Source organism: Squalius cephalus (assembly GCF_949319135.1).
Source record: "Squalius cephalus genome assembly, chromosome: 8".
NCBI classification, from domain to species: domain Eukaryota; kingdom Metazoa; phylum Chordata; class Actinopteri; order Cypriniformes; family Leuciscidae; genus Squalius; species Squalius cephalus.
The window spans coordinates 366,895-382,306 of record NC_137129.1 but is presented as its reverse complement, the minus strand read 5'-3'; the positions used below and the strand labels follow the sequence as shown (position 1 = coordinate 382,306).

Sequence of the window (15,412 nt, the reverse complement as noted above, 5' to 3'; positions counted from 1 at the left end):
TCAGTTCTCATATAATGGTGTCAATGCAGGAGATCAATAATATTGGCGAAGTTTGCATCATTGATTCTGTTATTCTGAAGCTGCTTTGAAACAATCTGTAAAGCACTGTAGAAATAAAGCTGACTTGACTTTAAGTGTTTTGGTAAAAATAATTGTCATCCTTGCTGAAAAGCATCCAGGCTGGTTTATGGTGATTACTGGTGATTTAATGGTGATTACTGGTGATTAATGGTGATTACTGGTAATACTGGTGATTAATGCTGGCCTGGTCTCTCTGATGGAGTGGGTCGACCAGCTCAAAGCAGGAGCAGCAGTCAGCGATGGCTTAGAGAAGTGCTGTTGTTGTGTTGGGAAAGCCTTCCTGAGCTGCCAAACGTTACGCTCATCCTCGGATGGACTGCAGAACACATTACAGGTCAAACCGGTGTCTCTCTCTCTCTCTCTCTCTCTCTCTCTCTCTCTCTCTCTCTCTCTCTCTCTCTCTCCCTCTCCCTCTCTCCCTCTCTCTCCCTCTCTCTCTCCCCCCCACTCCTCTCTCTCTCTCTCTCTCTCCCCCCCACTCTCTCTCTCTCTCTCTCTCTCTCAAACTGATCCACACAACTGATCCACCCACAGTGTTTTTCAGGCAAACCTTGATCTCTGCATGGAAAGCTGATCTGAGATCTGTGTTTGATGTGACGTCTGTGGTCTTTCATGTGTCCATAACTCTGAGTCCTGGACAGAGAGGTGCTGGTTCCTCACTGAACTGGGGTCAGACACATTAACCCACGGCTGTTCAACATCTGTGAAACAACACCAGTCCAGCTGTGCTCAGACTGGGAGAAACTTCCCAATACATCCCACAGAAACAACAAGTACTAGCAGTCGACCAACGGAAATCAGTCTTACTTTTATCAAGTTAGACCAATCAATGTTTTTATGTAAAAAAAAAAGAAAAAGAAAAGTGATGACTAAATTGGGTAACACTTTATTTTACAGTGTCCTTAATACATGTTACATGTACTTACCATAGTAATAACAGTAAATTATGTATAATTACATGCAACAAACCCTAACGCTACCCTAACCCTTAGTAAGTACATGTAGTTGCTTAATATTATTCAGTACTTAAAGATATAATTATTTCACTGTAACAATGACACCTTAAAATAAAGTGTAACCCTAAATTGTAAGACTAGCCTTAGCAGTTTATGCTACCAGCCCTCAATCTCATGTTAAACTCATTATCACTAGTGAAAGTCAACTCTTTGGCTAAATCATTAGAAATGGCCAATGAAATGTTTACAAACCAACCAATAGAAACTGGCTTTCATATGGCCATTGCATTACTGCAAGTAGAGATGTCAAGGTCAAAGGTCAAAAGGGCATCCGGTAAATGAGGTCAAATGACCCTCTGAAGAATCCTAGTTTATAAATCCAAATAGAGACATTTCCCAGCCTCCCCTCTGACTGAATGAATAAATACATGTGACAAGTCAAGTCACCTTCATTTATACAGCGCTTTAACAATATCGAATGTTTCAGAGCAGCTTTACAGTGATAACAGGAGATTACAGTAACAGAGAGTGTTTAGGCTTTACAGCAGATCTAGAGTAAAGTTATTGTCCAGATAAAGTTAGTTTTGATTGATTCACTTCCGTTGACACTGTTCTAACAGAAAACCCTTAATGCGCTCCGGCCGCTCATCCGCACAACAACAGTGTTTGGTCGAGAACGCAAACCTTGAAACAGGATCCAAGGTGCAAGCGGTGAAAAACTGTGAAAATCGTGATCATCTGTTCAAACTTCAAAAACACGAATCTGTGAAAACGCTGACGGAGTGTGGGGCGCATGTCCTTCATCAGATCTGGATCCGGCAGGCTGCAGGAAAACCTCGGGATAAACAGAGAGACTAATATTAGCGTAGATGCCATTCTTCTTATGATGTAACGAGTACATCAGGATTTATGGGAAGTGTTCCCGGTTCCGGCTGACCTAATCTATGCAGCCTAACACTGAATTATAGAAGTCTATAATGTGTTATGTGAATGCTAGGTCAAAGAGATGTGTCTTTAGTCTGGCTTTGAACTGAAAGAGTGTGTCTGCTTCCCGGACAATGGTAGGAAGACTGTTCCAGAGTTTTGGTGCTAAATAGGAAAAGGATCTCCCGCCAGCAGTCGATTTAGATATTATAGGTATTATCAACTGGCCAGAATTTTGAGATCGCAATAGACATGAAGGAGTATAATGCGTTAAGAGCTCGCTCAAGCACTGCGGAGCTAAACCATTTAGTGCTTTGTAAGTAATCAGCAATATTTATAAATGTATGCGATGATTAATAGGGAGCCAGTGCAGTTTTGACAGAACTGGGCTAATATGTTCTGGTAAGAACTCGAGCTGCTGCGTTTTGAACTAGCTGTAGTTTGTTTATTAAGCGTGCAGGGCAACCACCCAGTAGAGCATTACAATAATCTAGCCTTGATGTCATGAACGCATTAACTAATTGTTCCGCATTTGTCAATGAGAGCATATGACGTAATTTAGATATATTTTTAAGATGGAAGAATGCGGTTTTACAGATACTAGTGTAAGGCCCGATATATTGGTCCAATCTGCCGGTCCGCCAATACACGGGGAAGGTTATCACGTGCTCTGTCCTCACTCATGCAAAGTATTGGTTGGTTAAATTTACAATACATTTAGTTATGAATTCTCTCGTTTATTTCATCTGACTCCATAAATGAAAGGGTTTTAATGATATCTGTGGATCATTAATCATGGGTGAATGTTTGACTATTCCTTTTAACCATTAAATGAACAATGTCAAAATCAGTTGGAATAATCACGTAACAATTTATTATGTCAGGTAAATGTATCATGCCAATTTCATAATCAATTCAAAGATAATCGATACAAAACATCAAATTATCCGGAATAAAGAAAAGATGCAAACCCAACATTAAGAAATACATGAGGCTGAGAGATCTATATCTCTCAGCCTAACGGACCGATCTGAAGTACAGAAAAGGCCCCGAACTCTCTGCTGCATCTCCTTATATACACAAACCTTTCACAAGGAAACATGTACTAACAAAAGAAATTTGCATGCAGTGGTCGCACCTTCATGGGGGTGGGTGACCATTTGCTTGAGAGACCACCTTCCTTTGTAAGTCAGTTATCCATAAACTCTTAAAACCTTATTACCTTTTATTTTATCTATCTGGATATGAGATATCTGTACCACTCACTTTGAGACATTTCAAATGACACCAAAAACATAACAGTCAATGATAAGAATTCACATTAAACCATATTCTTGTGTGAGTTCTTAGTAGTTTGCGGAAGTGAGGTCGTATGGGGAGGTCAAATGGTAATTAGCCCTTTGTCTCAGACCAGGCCTCAACCAGTATTTCCAGTCTTACACTAGACACGTGACTTTCAAATGAAAGATTGGTATCAAAGAGCACAGAGTGTGTGTGTGTGTGTGTGTGTGTGTGTGTGTGTGTGTGTGTAGCATGTACAGAGTGAACAGCAGCGGTCCTAGTACTGAGCCTTGTGGTACGCCATACTGAACTTGTGATCGATGAGACATCTCTTCATTCACTGCTACAAACTGATAACGGTCAGATAAGTGTGATTTAAACCATGCTACTGCAATTCCACTAATGCCAACATAATGTTCGAGTCTATTTAAAAGAATGTTGTGGTCAATAGTGTCAAATGCAGCACTAAGATCGAGTGACACTAATAGAGAGACACAACCACGATCGGATGATAAGAGCAAATGTGTGAAAGGTGATAAAGCATTTCTCAGTCGATAGAGACTGTTATTGAATGGAAAGGTTAGCAACTTTGAGACCTTAGAAAACTACATACAGCCATTTATATTACAGCTCTAAAGTGTGTCTGGGTTTGAATAATCAAAGTCATTATTCAGTCAGCTTTATTTCTGTAGCGCTTTATACAATACAGATTGTTTCAAAGCAGCTTTACAGTGATAACAGGAAAAAGATGCATTTGGTCTGTTGTTCAGCTGAAGTCAGTTCAGTGTGGATTCAGTTTCGTTATGAAGACCATCAATTACTGAATTAGTTGTTTTCATCTATAAAGCAGCTCTGCAAAAAGTGATGTCATCTTTACTTCTACTCCAACAACAAAGCCGTGAAACCCAAGGATGAGTAGATGTGAGGTGAGCTTTAGGACATTTTACGCATAACTGAACGGATGAAGGTTGAACACTGAGGACTGTCGGGGTTCTCCTTTACGTTAGAGTTTGGATGTTAATGAATTAAGTTGTTGGCAGTCATTCAGCTCTGTGCTTGTGTGGAGGCTCAGCTGAAAGGTCCGGAGCAGAAGCTGGTCTGAAACGCTCACACCTGGACCGGATGGATCTGCCGGCTGTGTTCGAGGCTCGTACACAGACTCATGTCCCCTATAAAGGGCTTCCCTCCAGGGCCAGATGTTCTGCACTCATGGATTTTACAGCTGCTGAGAAATATGCATTGCTAATCTAACACAGACACACACACTGTCTGAAGCGGCTCTCGGTCCAGCACAGGAACCGCTCTGAGCTTTTCACAAATCTTTTATAATCATTTAACCTCTTCTGCACAATGTACGACATGATCCCTGTCTTTCTATTGGATAACGGCTGTTTTTGAGGACTGGGTTTGACATGAACCCATGTCGTTTTTTTTTTTTTTTTTTTTTTTGCCTTATTGATATATTTTCTAGATGACATTGTGAACATGAAAAGCCAAATTGATTCTGACTCTTTCACTTGTGGTCTAGACCACATAATAAATCAGATAAGTATTAGATTTTTTGTAGTGTGACTTTAAAGGTAAGTTTATCCTGTAATTAATTATTCACCCTCATGTCATTCCAAACCCGTAATACTTTCGGTCCTCTTTCTGATGAAATCTAAGAGTTTTCTGTCTACACATTGTGCTTACCAATAATCATTTCATTATTTATTAGTTTGTTCTCTTGAATAATCTGATTGGTCAATGGCAGCATTCAATGACAGTGTAATATTGTGTATATAATGTGTTAGTCATAGTTGTGCTTGTTTCGTCTCGTCTCACTTCCAGATCAAGAGTCACACTCTTCTCCCGCTCTGTCGCTCCGAGCATCTCTTCTACCTCCGAGTCTCACGCTCTCTCACTCCCTCTGTCCGCATTGCTGGGATATTTCTCTGGTTGTGTTATTCTCCTGAATGGTCAGCTTTGACGCACTTCTCCGACACAATGGTGGCCTTTTAGGTTGTGAATGTTTCTCTGTGTTTGTCTGGCCGTAGAGAACATCGGCATCCCTCGCTCATGATGACTGATTCCCAGATATACTGAAGCAAGTCCCGTTACATGACAGATCTGGCTGTTTAGTGTCAAATAAACAACGTTACAACGCAAAATAAATGTCAGTATTTCAGCTAATTTGCATGTTCGGAATGTTGATTTTGCTGAAATTAAATATCAGACTTGTTTATGAAGCATATATAGATTTTTAATGTATTTTTTAAGGCAATGCAGAGATTGTGTTTGTTTCTAAGCTTTTTCTTGTTTCTTGTTTTGCAATAATCTGGCGTTGTGTAAGAATGTTTTTCTAGTTAATGCTGTTATTGCGCATTATATTGCTTTGAACTGACCTTCAGCCGTGAAGAGTTTGACCCTGAAACAGGCACACAATGATTTAAAAGAGATGTTATGGGTTATTAGTATATTTCAGAGTGAATTGATCAGTCAGAATTGAAACATTGTGGGAACATCCTCTCTTTTCTCCTTTCAGAGCTCCTGTTTTTCTTCCAGGTTTTCCACTGGTTTATTAGATGAGCTCCAGCATATGGTGCGCTGAAGAAGAAACGTCAGGCCTTGTCTTGTAAAGTCAGACTGTCGGCCTTCTGTTCTCTCGGCTCTCTGAGGAGTGATAGCCAGCGCTCTGTCGTTTCTTGATGTTCTTCCAGTCTTTGCCTTCTGAAAATGGACAAAGCAGAATTTCCCCTACGAACCTTCATTTCATGTAGCGTGCGCCGCTTCTTCACGGCAGCCTCTGTTTGTTGGATGAATCTCATTGTTTCCCACCTTGAAAACCTGACCGTTGTTTTGCTCAGTCCTCAGAATAACAAGGCGAACACACAGGGATGTGCAACGCCCAGAACCGAACTGAGGAACTGAACTGAAATCACTTTGCAAACATGATGCGGAGTTATAATTCGAGGGGTAATTTAATGAAGTCAAGTTATGATGCAAGCAACAAAATGGACAACATTAGAAAATAATAATCATTATAATCAAAGTCACTTACTGAAAACTGTATTTAATATAAACAGTACTTGCCATCATTTAAACTAATGAAAGCTGTCATGTCAGTGATGCCAAATGGATCTAATACATGATATACAGAATTGTTTGAATTTACTATTTTTGTAATTCTTAGAGTTTAGGCCTCATTTCTGTCCACTTCCAATTTATGTAAACCAGCAGCGTGGACACTGAGCTAAACTGTGAATCACACATGATTTGTATGTTAAATGATGAACTGGTCATTTTTACATGGGAAAGCGTGCCACTGTTAATGCTGTTTGTCTTGGACTTCCGATCACTGTGTGAGTCTAGTGTTGTTCTGTCGGGGGATTTACATCCATCGATCGGATCGCCGCTCAGTTGGTGTGTCTCTCTCATCGTTTACTGTGGCGTCTCCGTCAGTCAGTGTCTGTGAAGTTAAACAGGCTTTTCAACATTGACTTCAGCACTGAAACTACACATAAGGTACAGTCATCAGAATCTGAACCCCCCCCCTCCCCCCTCCTCCTCCTCCTCCTCCTCCTCCTCCTCCTCGGACTCGGACTCGGACTCAACAACACCTGCGCAGGATTCGCCTGTGGAGGAACGGCTGGTATTAGAGTCGAGCTAATGAGGCTAGCTGACCAAATGTTTGGTGTCACCGTCTGCGTGATGATGATGTATTAATTGAGAAAAAATGGTCTTCTCAGCAGAGCCGAAACTGGAGAACGTCAGCAACACTTAGTCCTGTTTCCATTCTGAGCTATTGATTTTCAAGATGCTGAGAGTCTATAGAGACTTTAATGCTCCAAAACACTCCAGATCCACATAAACCATCGTGTGTGCTTCAGACCTGCTGCAATATACTGTATACTCATTGAAGTGTGCCTATCTGAGACAGCATGGAGAATCAGATTGACCTCCTTTGACAAATGACAGTGTCGAGTTTCTTTGTGATCGTTTTCCTCCTGCGTGACAAATACAGACTTCCAGTTGTGAAAACATTTAACATCCACAGAACTTTTCCAGGTTCATTATAGTGGAGAGGGATTATTATAATGTTCACTGAGAATAATGTGGAAAACCCCCTTATGGAAGCTTTATTTTTAAGAGTTATGTAAACGATCGTACATGTATTGTATGTCAAGTCTCCTGCATTTATACATAGCTTTTTACAATATAGACCATTTCAAAGCAGCTTTACAAGGAGATTACAGTAACAGAGATCGTTTCGGCTTTACAGCAGATCTAGAATAAAGTTATTTTCCAGTTTAAATACGTTTTTTGATTGATACTTTCCATTGTAAAAATCATTAGTTATATAATCTCAGGGGCCGCTAACACGACACCGGCTTCAACTGAAAACAGAAAACTTTATTGTGTGGAATATAAACAGCTCTAACCGCTCAGACAGATCAATGATTCCTGTCGGGATTCAGGAAAGGGTTAAAACATCTGAACACTGACCGCCATTGAAAACCTGACCTTTCACTCGTTCTGTAGGTGTAGATGAGCATCAGTGACTGACGTCAGACTCAGATGAAGAAGCTGCCATTGAGAAAAGAGTCTCTGCGTGTGGAAAAGATGAACTGAGTGAAGAGAAGTAAGAGGATGGGAAGATCCATAAACTGATGTGACTCTTACGGACAGCTGAAGTCTGGATCTATTTGCAAAGCAGAATATTAATTAAATGAAAAAAAAAAAAAACTCTGAAATGCATGAAAACCGCAGGAGTGCACCAAACCAAACCTGACATGGAGATACACTGAATGAGGGAGAAAACAAGGAACAGGTGGGGCTAACCGGTCATCAAATGAGTAACTATGGCAACTAAACACAGGTAAGGAAACTAAACTACAGAGACATGTTGTTAGAGATCCACAGGGAGAGGAAAGATATATTTAATATGCTGTAAGTCACTTTTGATAAAAGGTTTTGACACATATGTGAATGTGAGTATTTGATTTTAGCACTTTATAGTACATGATCGAAAAATACTCAGACTGCAAAGACTGATGCTCTTCCTCAGTGTCTTGTTTTCCAGCACAAATATCTAAACATTCTTAAGTCAAGATATATTTACTGGAGAATCAAAATGACTGAAGATATTAAGTCTTGTTTACTGGAAAAAAAAAAAACATGAAAATGAAGTGAGTTTGAGCTTAAAACAAGAACACATATCAGTCAGTGGACTCAGAAAAATAAACTTCATTCAAAGGGAAACTAGATGATTTTTCTGACTCCACTGACTGATATTAGTTCTTGTTTTAAGCCCAAACTCACTTCATTTTAATTAATTTAATATCCTAACTCATGTTGCTTCTCCAGTACACGTATCTTGATTTAAGAATGTTTTGATATTTGTAATGAAAAGCAAGACTAAGAAAATGTTTTGCAATGCATGTGCTGCACTTTTAAATGCATTATTGTTAATGATGTATTTAAATAATTTAAATGAAACGTTAAACACATATTCTTCAGCGTTGTGATTCTGTCGTGGTGTGGAGTGACATTTCTTTTTTTCATGGCGGATTATTATGTATTTATTTGCCATTTTGTTCACACAGCTGTAGTTTAAGAGGAGCATGTAAATATTGAAAGATGTTTCTGTCCTGAAGCAAACTGAGATCAGCAATAATCAGGACCGTGTGTTCCTGTGAGACGATAGTAAATTAACACACAAATAGGATTTAAAAAGGCCAAGCGATGGAGGAATATGCAGAGATGAGTTCAAAGGCATAAAACATTCGACTGGTCATTCAAAATATCTAAAAAATCAGATGTTTTCCATCGAAATGATCCGCCCAGCAGGGACCAGTAAAGCACATAGAATTACATCAGTGAAGCTGAGGAGAGAGAGAGAGAGAGAGAGAGAGAGAGAGAGAGAGAGAGAGAGAGAGAGAGAGAGAGGAGGAGAGGAAACATTCTTCAAGTATGAGGAAATTTTACTGCTTTCTTTCTCTCTCTCTCTTTCTCTCTCCTCTTTCTTCCCCGTCAGTCAGGAGTTTCCCAGATCCGTGAGGAACAGCGACTGACAGGAGTGTGTGAAGAAGCATCAGCGAATCTGCAGGTAAAACCTTCTACTCTGTCCATCATCTAATAATACTTACACTTGATATTAACCCTCTGATGCCTGCGGTGATACATCACTAACTTGAGTAACTAATGTTTAGCATCAGAATGGTTTAGAAGAGAGTTGCACATCTGTTCATATTCAAACGTGTTGAATTTACATTCGCTTCTAAAGTTTGGCATCAGTGGAGTTTGTGACAGTAAAGACATTTATAATGTCACAAAAGATTCTATTTCAAATAAATGCTGTTCTTTTGAACTTTTTATTCATCAAAGAATCCTGAAAAATAATATGTATGACGGTTTCCACAAAAATCTGAAGCTGTTTTTAACACTGATAATAATCATAAGTGTTTCTTGAGCATCAAATCATCATATTAGAGTGATTTCTGGAGGATCATGTGACACTGAAGACTGGAGTAATGATGCTGAACATTCAGCTTTGATCACAGGAATAAATTACACTTTACTATATATTCACATAGAGAACAGATGATTTACACTGGAATAATATTTCCCTGTTTTACTGTATTTTTGATCAAATAAATGCAGCTTTGCTGAGCAGAAGAGACTCTTTCAGAAACATTAAACATTTTACCAACCCTCAAACTTTTAAATGGCAGTATATGTTGTCACCGATAAAATAAAAAATGCACACAATGACATAGGTATAGTTATGTTGAATTGGTTTGGCTGTAATCTGGTTAAAATGGCTCTGAGAGATGATGTGCATCAGAGAGTTTGCAGACGCTCTTCTGAGGTTTGGACTGAATCTCAATCACAGTTTTCATCTTTTCAGGGAATCGTGATCATGTGATCTCTGGCTATTACACTTTTATTACCAAAATGTGCAGCTTATTACAGTCTGTCTAGACTGTTCATATGAATTCTGGGGCTTCTGACTTCTGGAACGATAAAGAGCAGTCCAGGAGAGAAACGGTTGTAAGAGATTTGAGAGATTGAGCTCATTTGAGGGTAAATTGATGATGACGTTTGTTAATGAAGGGAAATGATGAGATGGGAAGGAAGAATCATCAAAGACGCAACAGCTGAAATATTCAACAGTCCAGTCAGTTTTATGTGTATTTCACAATACATGCTGTTTAAAAGCAGTTTTACAGAAGCTGAACCGTAAAAACGTTCAGCAAACAAACCAAAGGCGAAAACCTCCGTGTGAAGAACGACGGATGATGAACGTGTAGAGAGAATCAGTGCATGAACCGATCAAATGTTTGATAAAAACATTAACGTGTATTTCAATTAGTGAAAATGATTTTTAACATTTTCTGTAACACTGTAACACAACTGTTTGTGAAATCACACAGATTAATGTTTATGAATATTCTAATCTGCTTTTATAGATGGTTTTGAAACAGTGATAATCACAATAGCAGAAGACATGACTCCTCTGCCAGTTCCAGTCAAACCTCACAGCTCGTTTCCTATCAGTCGCAGTCTTAATATCTTTATGATTCTCAGTCAGTCCTGAGGCGTAATGTGATATTTCCCTTCAGCTCCACGCTTGTGTTTTTCATCATCATCATCATCATCATCACTGAGAAAAGGCCTGCAGATTGTCCTTCATCTGACCTGCGCCTGACGGCCGTCTCTAAGCACAGGCAGATGCCATCAGACAGGTGTTAGTGGGGTTTACTGATGTTTAAACTGACCATGAAGAGAGACATGCGTCTGGCTTAAACCACACAGGAGTTTTTCCTTTCTCAGCTGAAGACTCAGAGACAAACATTGATCAGAGTTCAGTGTTTCCCAAAACCACAGCATGTTCTCCAGCTCTGATAAGAGTTTCTTCAGATGTGCTCAAGCACAATCTGTTAAAAATGTCTTTTAAAGATCTCAGTTCTATATTGGAGAATCAGCGTGGTTGAGATGCCGGATATGATGGTCAAGCACTAGAACGTTGTTGTACGCAAAGACTCAACCAGTGACATGAACTATCTGGCCAGACAGAGATTTTACATTTCACCTTATCAAGTATATTTTGAGTATCAACTTTATCTCAGATGTTTGTTCTTGACTTCCTTTGGAGGAAAAAAAAGACTTGATTGTTTAGAGCAATTAAACGTCCTGCAAAAACTTTTGTTCTTCCTCAGTTTTTCTGTCTTGTATTCCAGCACAAATATCTAAACATTCTTAAATCAAGATACATTTACTGGAGAATAGAAATAATTGAAGATCATCAAAAAAAATCATGAAAATGAAGTGAGTTTGTGCCTTAAACAAGAACAAGTGTCTCTCAGTGGAGTCAGAAAAATTATCTTCATTCAAAGGGAAAACGAGATGATTTTTCTGACTCCACTGACTGATGTTTTTCTTGTCTAAAGCTAAACTCACTTAATTTTCATATTTTTATCAGAAAGCAAGGCTTAATATCCTCAGTCATGTTGCTTCTCCAGTAAATGTATTTTGATTTAAGAATGTTTAGATATTTGTGCTTGAAAACAAGACAGAAACACTGAGCCAGAACATCATGTTTTGCAGTGTATGGTATGAAATCAAGTCCAAACGCAACAGTTTCATATTTTAACGTGACATCAAAACCTTGTTTCCCTCTTTATGTTCACAGGTAAAGTTACTGATATCAGAACTGCGGCTCACTGGCATTTTCAGCTGTTTAAATTAATTTTAGCAGGAAAGGATCGTGATATTTACTTTCCTTGGTTTGATCTGGCAGACACTGGAACTTCTCTGGACACTGACAGTGTTTTTAAAGTCATCATGGAATTAACATAGACACTGTTTACTCTCTTAATACACGTTCCTGCTCTCATTATGTGTCATTTATCGAAAAGAAGTTTGTCTTTAAAATCTTACATCAAAATGAAATCGGCTCTGAAATGAGACCCTCTCATAAACCGTCGCCTCAAACCATCCTGAAACTGGGAAGTAAAATGGGTTGCAAATGCTGTTTTTATATCAACTTCAACTGTACATACATGTATGATGAATGTCTAACCTGAAATTCTGTTTGTTTGAAACAGGTCGGACAGACACTTGAAGAGAAGAAGAGTTAGTCATCAGCGGTTTATCTGCAAAAACTGAAGCTAAAAGTGCTGATCTGAATATAATAAAAGACCTTGTCACTTACGAACAACGCATCATCCATTGATTTTGGAGATGTTCCTCTTAAACATGGCGTTTGTGTTGGCGTTCCTGCTCCTGCCTCCTCCGGTCCTCTCATCAGGAGCTCAGGATCTCAGATCCCAGCCATTGAAGGTCATTGTCTCGGACACATGTGTTCAGGACGGGTCCGGAGAGAAAGAGATGCTCCTGGAGCCTGGGTCTCCTCTGGTCCTGACCCATCGGATCCGGCTGGTGTCCGGCTCCGGCTCCGGCTCTGGCTCCGGCTGTCAGTGTGAGCTGGACTTCGCAGCATTGCGGGAGCGTATGGAAAGACTGGAGAAGGAGGTGTCAGATCTGAGGGAGAAATGTGGAGGTCCGGACGGATGCTGTTCCTCCCAGCAGAGCAAAGGTGAAGCCATCCTGAAGGAGACCAATCCTAGACCCATCCCAGACTGTTCCCAGACCGATCCCAGACCTTTCACAGACCCATCCCAGACCGTTCCCAGACTGTTCCGAGACCGATCCCAGACCTTTCCCAGACCGATCCCAGACCTATCTCAGACCCATCCCAAACCCATCCTAGACCCATCCCAGACCCATCCCAGACTCATCTCAGACCGATCCCAGATCGATCCCAGACCTATCTCAGACCTATCCCAGACCCATCCCAGACCGATCTCAGACCGATCCCAGATCGATCCCAGACCAATCCCAGACCTATCCCAGACCTATCTCAGACCAATCCCAGACCCATCCCAGACCAATCCCAGACCCATCCCAGACCTTTCCCAGACCCATCCCAGACCCATCCCAGACCGATCTCAGACCGATCCCAGTCCCATCCCAGACCAATCCCAGACCTATCTCAGACTGATCCCAGACCTTTCCCAGACCCATCCCAGACCGTTCCCAGACCGATCCCAGATCGATCCCAGACCGATCCCAGACCTATCCCAGACCGATCTCAGACCGATCCCAGATCGATCTCAGACCTATCCCAGATCGATCCCAGACCTATCTCAGACCCATCCCAGACCCATCCCAGACCTTTCCATCAGAGCTGTAACTGTAGTCACAGTCAAAGTTTATTTATATAGCACAATTTTTACAGCCAAAGCTGACCAACATGTTTTACAAAACATCATAAAACAAGAACATGTCTGACATAGAGAAGAGACATGTAGAAATTGAAACAGACAACATTCCTAAAATACATACCTAAAAACATGGTACAAATTACTGATTATTAAAAGCAAGTGAGTAAAAGTAGGTTTTTAGCTGTGACTTGAAAATTGACAAGTCAGGTGCAGATCTAACCTGAAATGGCAAACTATTCCATAATTTAGGGCCCGCAATAGCTAAGGCACGATGACCTCTTTGTTTTAGTCTGAACCGTGGGATAGATAAAAGTTTCTGTGTCCCTGATCTAAGACCTCTGGAAGGATTGTATTGCACTAAAAGCTCAGAGAGGTAGAGGAGAGCCAGGTTATTTAAGTACTTGTAAACAAATAGGAGAATTAGGACAATCTTAAAGCGAACCGGCAGCCAGTGAAGTGATGCTAGGATTGGCGTAATATGATCATGTTTGCGAAGACCGTCAAGGAATCCAATCCTAAACGATCCCAATAGAAGATATTAAGTTCTAATCAAATGAGATCCTCCCAGATAAACTGACTTAACTAATTTTTTTTTGTTTACTTTTCAGAATAGGATACCAGATTAATTCATTATTCAGCATTGGTTCTGTAATGTGCTGTTGTTGCTCCACAGGTTCGGTCTGCACCACCAGTCGTCCCGAGACTGACGAGTGTCCCGATGACTGCAGTGACCAGGGCCGGTGTGTGGACGGGAAGTGTGTGTGTTTCCCAGGATTCAGCGGGCCAGACTGCAGTGTCCCGGACTGTCCTGGAGACTGCAGTAACAGGGGCCGGTGTGTGAACGGACAGTGTGTGTGTGACCCGGGCTTCTCTGGGCCGGACTGCTCTGGGAAAACATGTCCGGAGAACTGCAACAACCGCGGCCGGTGTATGAATGGGAAGTGTGTGTGTGACTCTGGATTCGCGGGTCAGGACTGCTCTGTGAAAACATGTCCTGATGACTGCAGCAATCGAGGACAGTGTGTCAATGGGAAGTGTGTGTGTGAGAGCGGGTTCACGGGTCAGGACTGCTCGTCCAGATCGTGTCCTGGAGACTGTAGTGACCGGGGCCGGTGTGTGAACGGCAGGTGTGTGTGTGAGAGCGGCTTCACGGGTCCAGACTGCTCGTCCCAGGCCTGCCCCAGTAACTGCAATAGCAAAGGCAGGTGTGTGAACGGCAGGTGTGTGTGTGAGAGCGGGTTCACGGGTCCGGACTGCTCGTCTAGATCGTGTCCTGGAGACTGCAGTGACCGGGGCCGGTGTGTGAACGGCAGGTGTGTGTGTGAGAGCGGCTTCACGGGTCCGGACTGCTCGTCTAGATCGTGTCCTGGAGACTGCAGTGACCGGGGCCGGTGTGTGAACGGACAGTGTGTGTGTGAGAGCGGGTTCACGGGTCCGGACTGCTCGTCTAGCTCGTGTCCTGGAGACTGCAGTGACCGGGGCCGGTGTGTGAACGGACAGTGTGTGTGTGAGAGCGGCTTCACGGGGCCCGACTGCTCGTCCCAAGCCTGTCCCAGTAACTGCAATAGCAAAGGCAGGTGTGTGGATGGGAAGTGTGTGTGTGACGTGGGCTTCTCCGGTCCGGACTGCTCCAGCAAAACCTGCCCGAACAGCTGCAGTGACCGGGGCCGGTGTGTGAGGGGCCGGTGTGTGTGCCGACGGGGCTTCACAGGGCCCGACTGCAGCGAGTGCCAGTCTGGGTTTACAGGGGAGAACTGTGACACCGGTGAGTGATGCATTGTGAATATTACTGTATTAGTACTGAAATTATAGCAAAATCTCTCAGCGTGTCTGGCCAGAGAGAGCCCTGCTCAAAAATAACATTTTCAGAAATAACGTTTTATTAACTTACATTAGTTATGG

General features: G+C 41.6%; 1 protein-coding gene across 3 annotated transcripts in view; it reads left to right on the top strand.

Moving 5' to 3' along the window:
• Positions 1-7,848: 7,848 nt before the first annotated feature.
• Positions 7,849-15,412, top strand: part of tnxbb (tenascin XBb) — a 48,461-nt gene continuing 40,897 nt past the window's right edge. The window contains exons 1-4 of one of the 3 annotated variants that reach the window (XM_079878861.1): positions 7,849-8,100; positions 9,259-9,330; positions 12,332-12,822; positions 14,184-15,275. In XM_079878861.1, the coding sequence (XP_079734987.1) occupies positions 12,468-12,822; positions 14,184-15,275 (1,447 nt within the window). In that variant the 5' untranslated portion in view covers positions 7,849-8,100; positions 9,259-9,330; positions 12,332-12,467. Of the gene's footprint in view, positions 8,101-9,222; positions 9,331-12,331; positions 12,823-14,183; positions 15,276-15,412 lie in introns of those variants that run through there. The other 2 variants (XM_079878859.1, XM_079878860.1) reach the window with 2 other exon arrangements.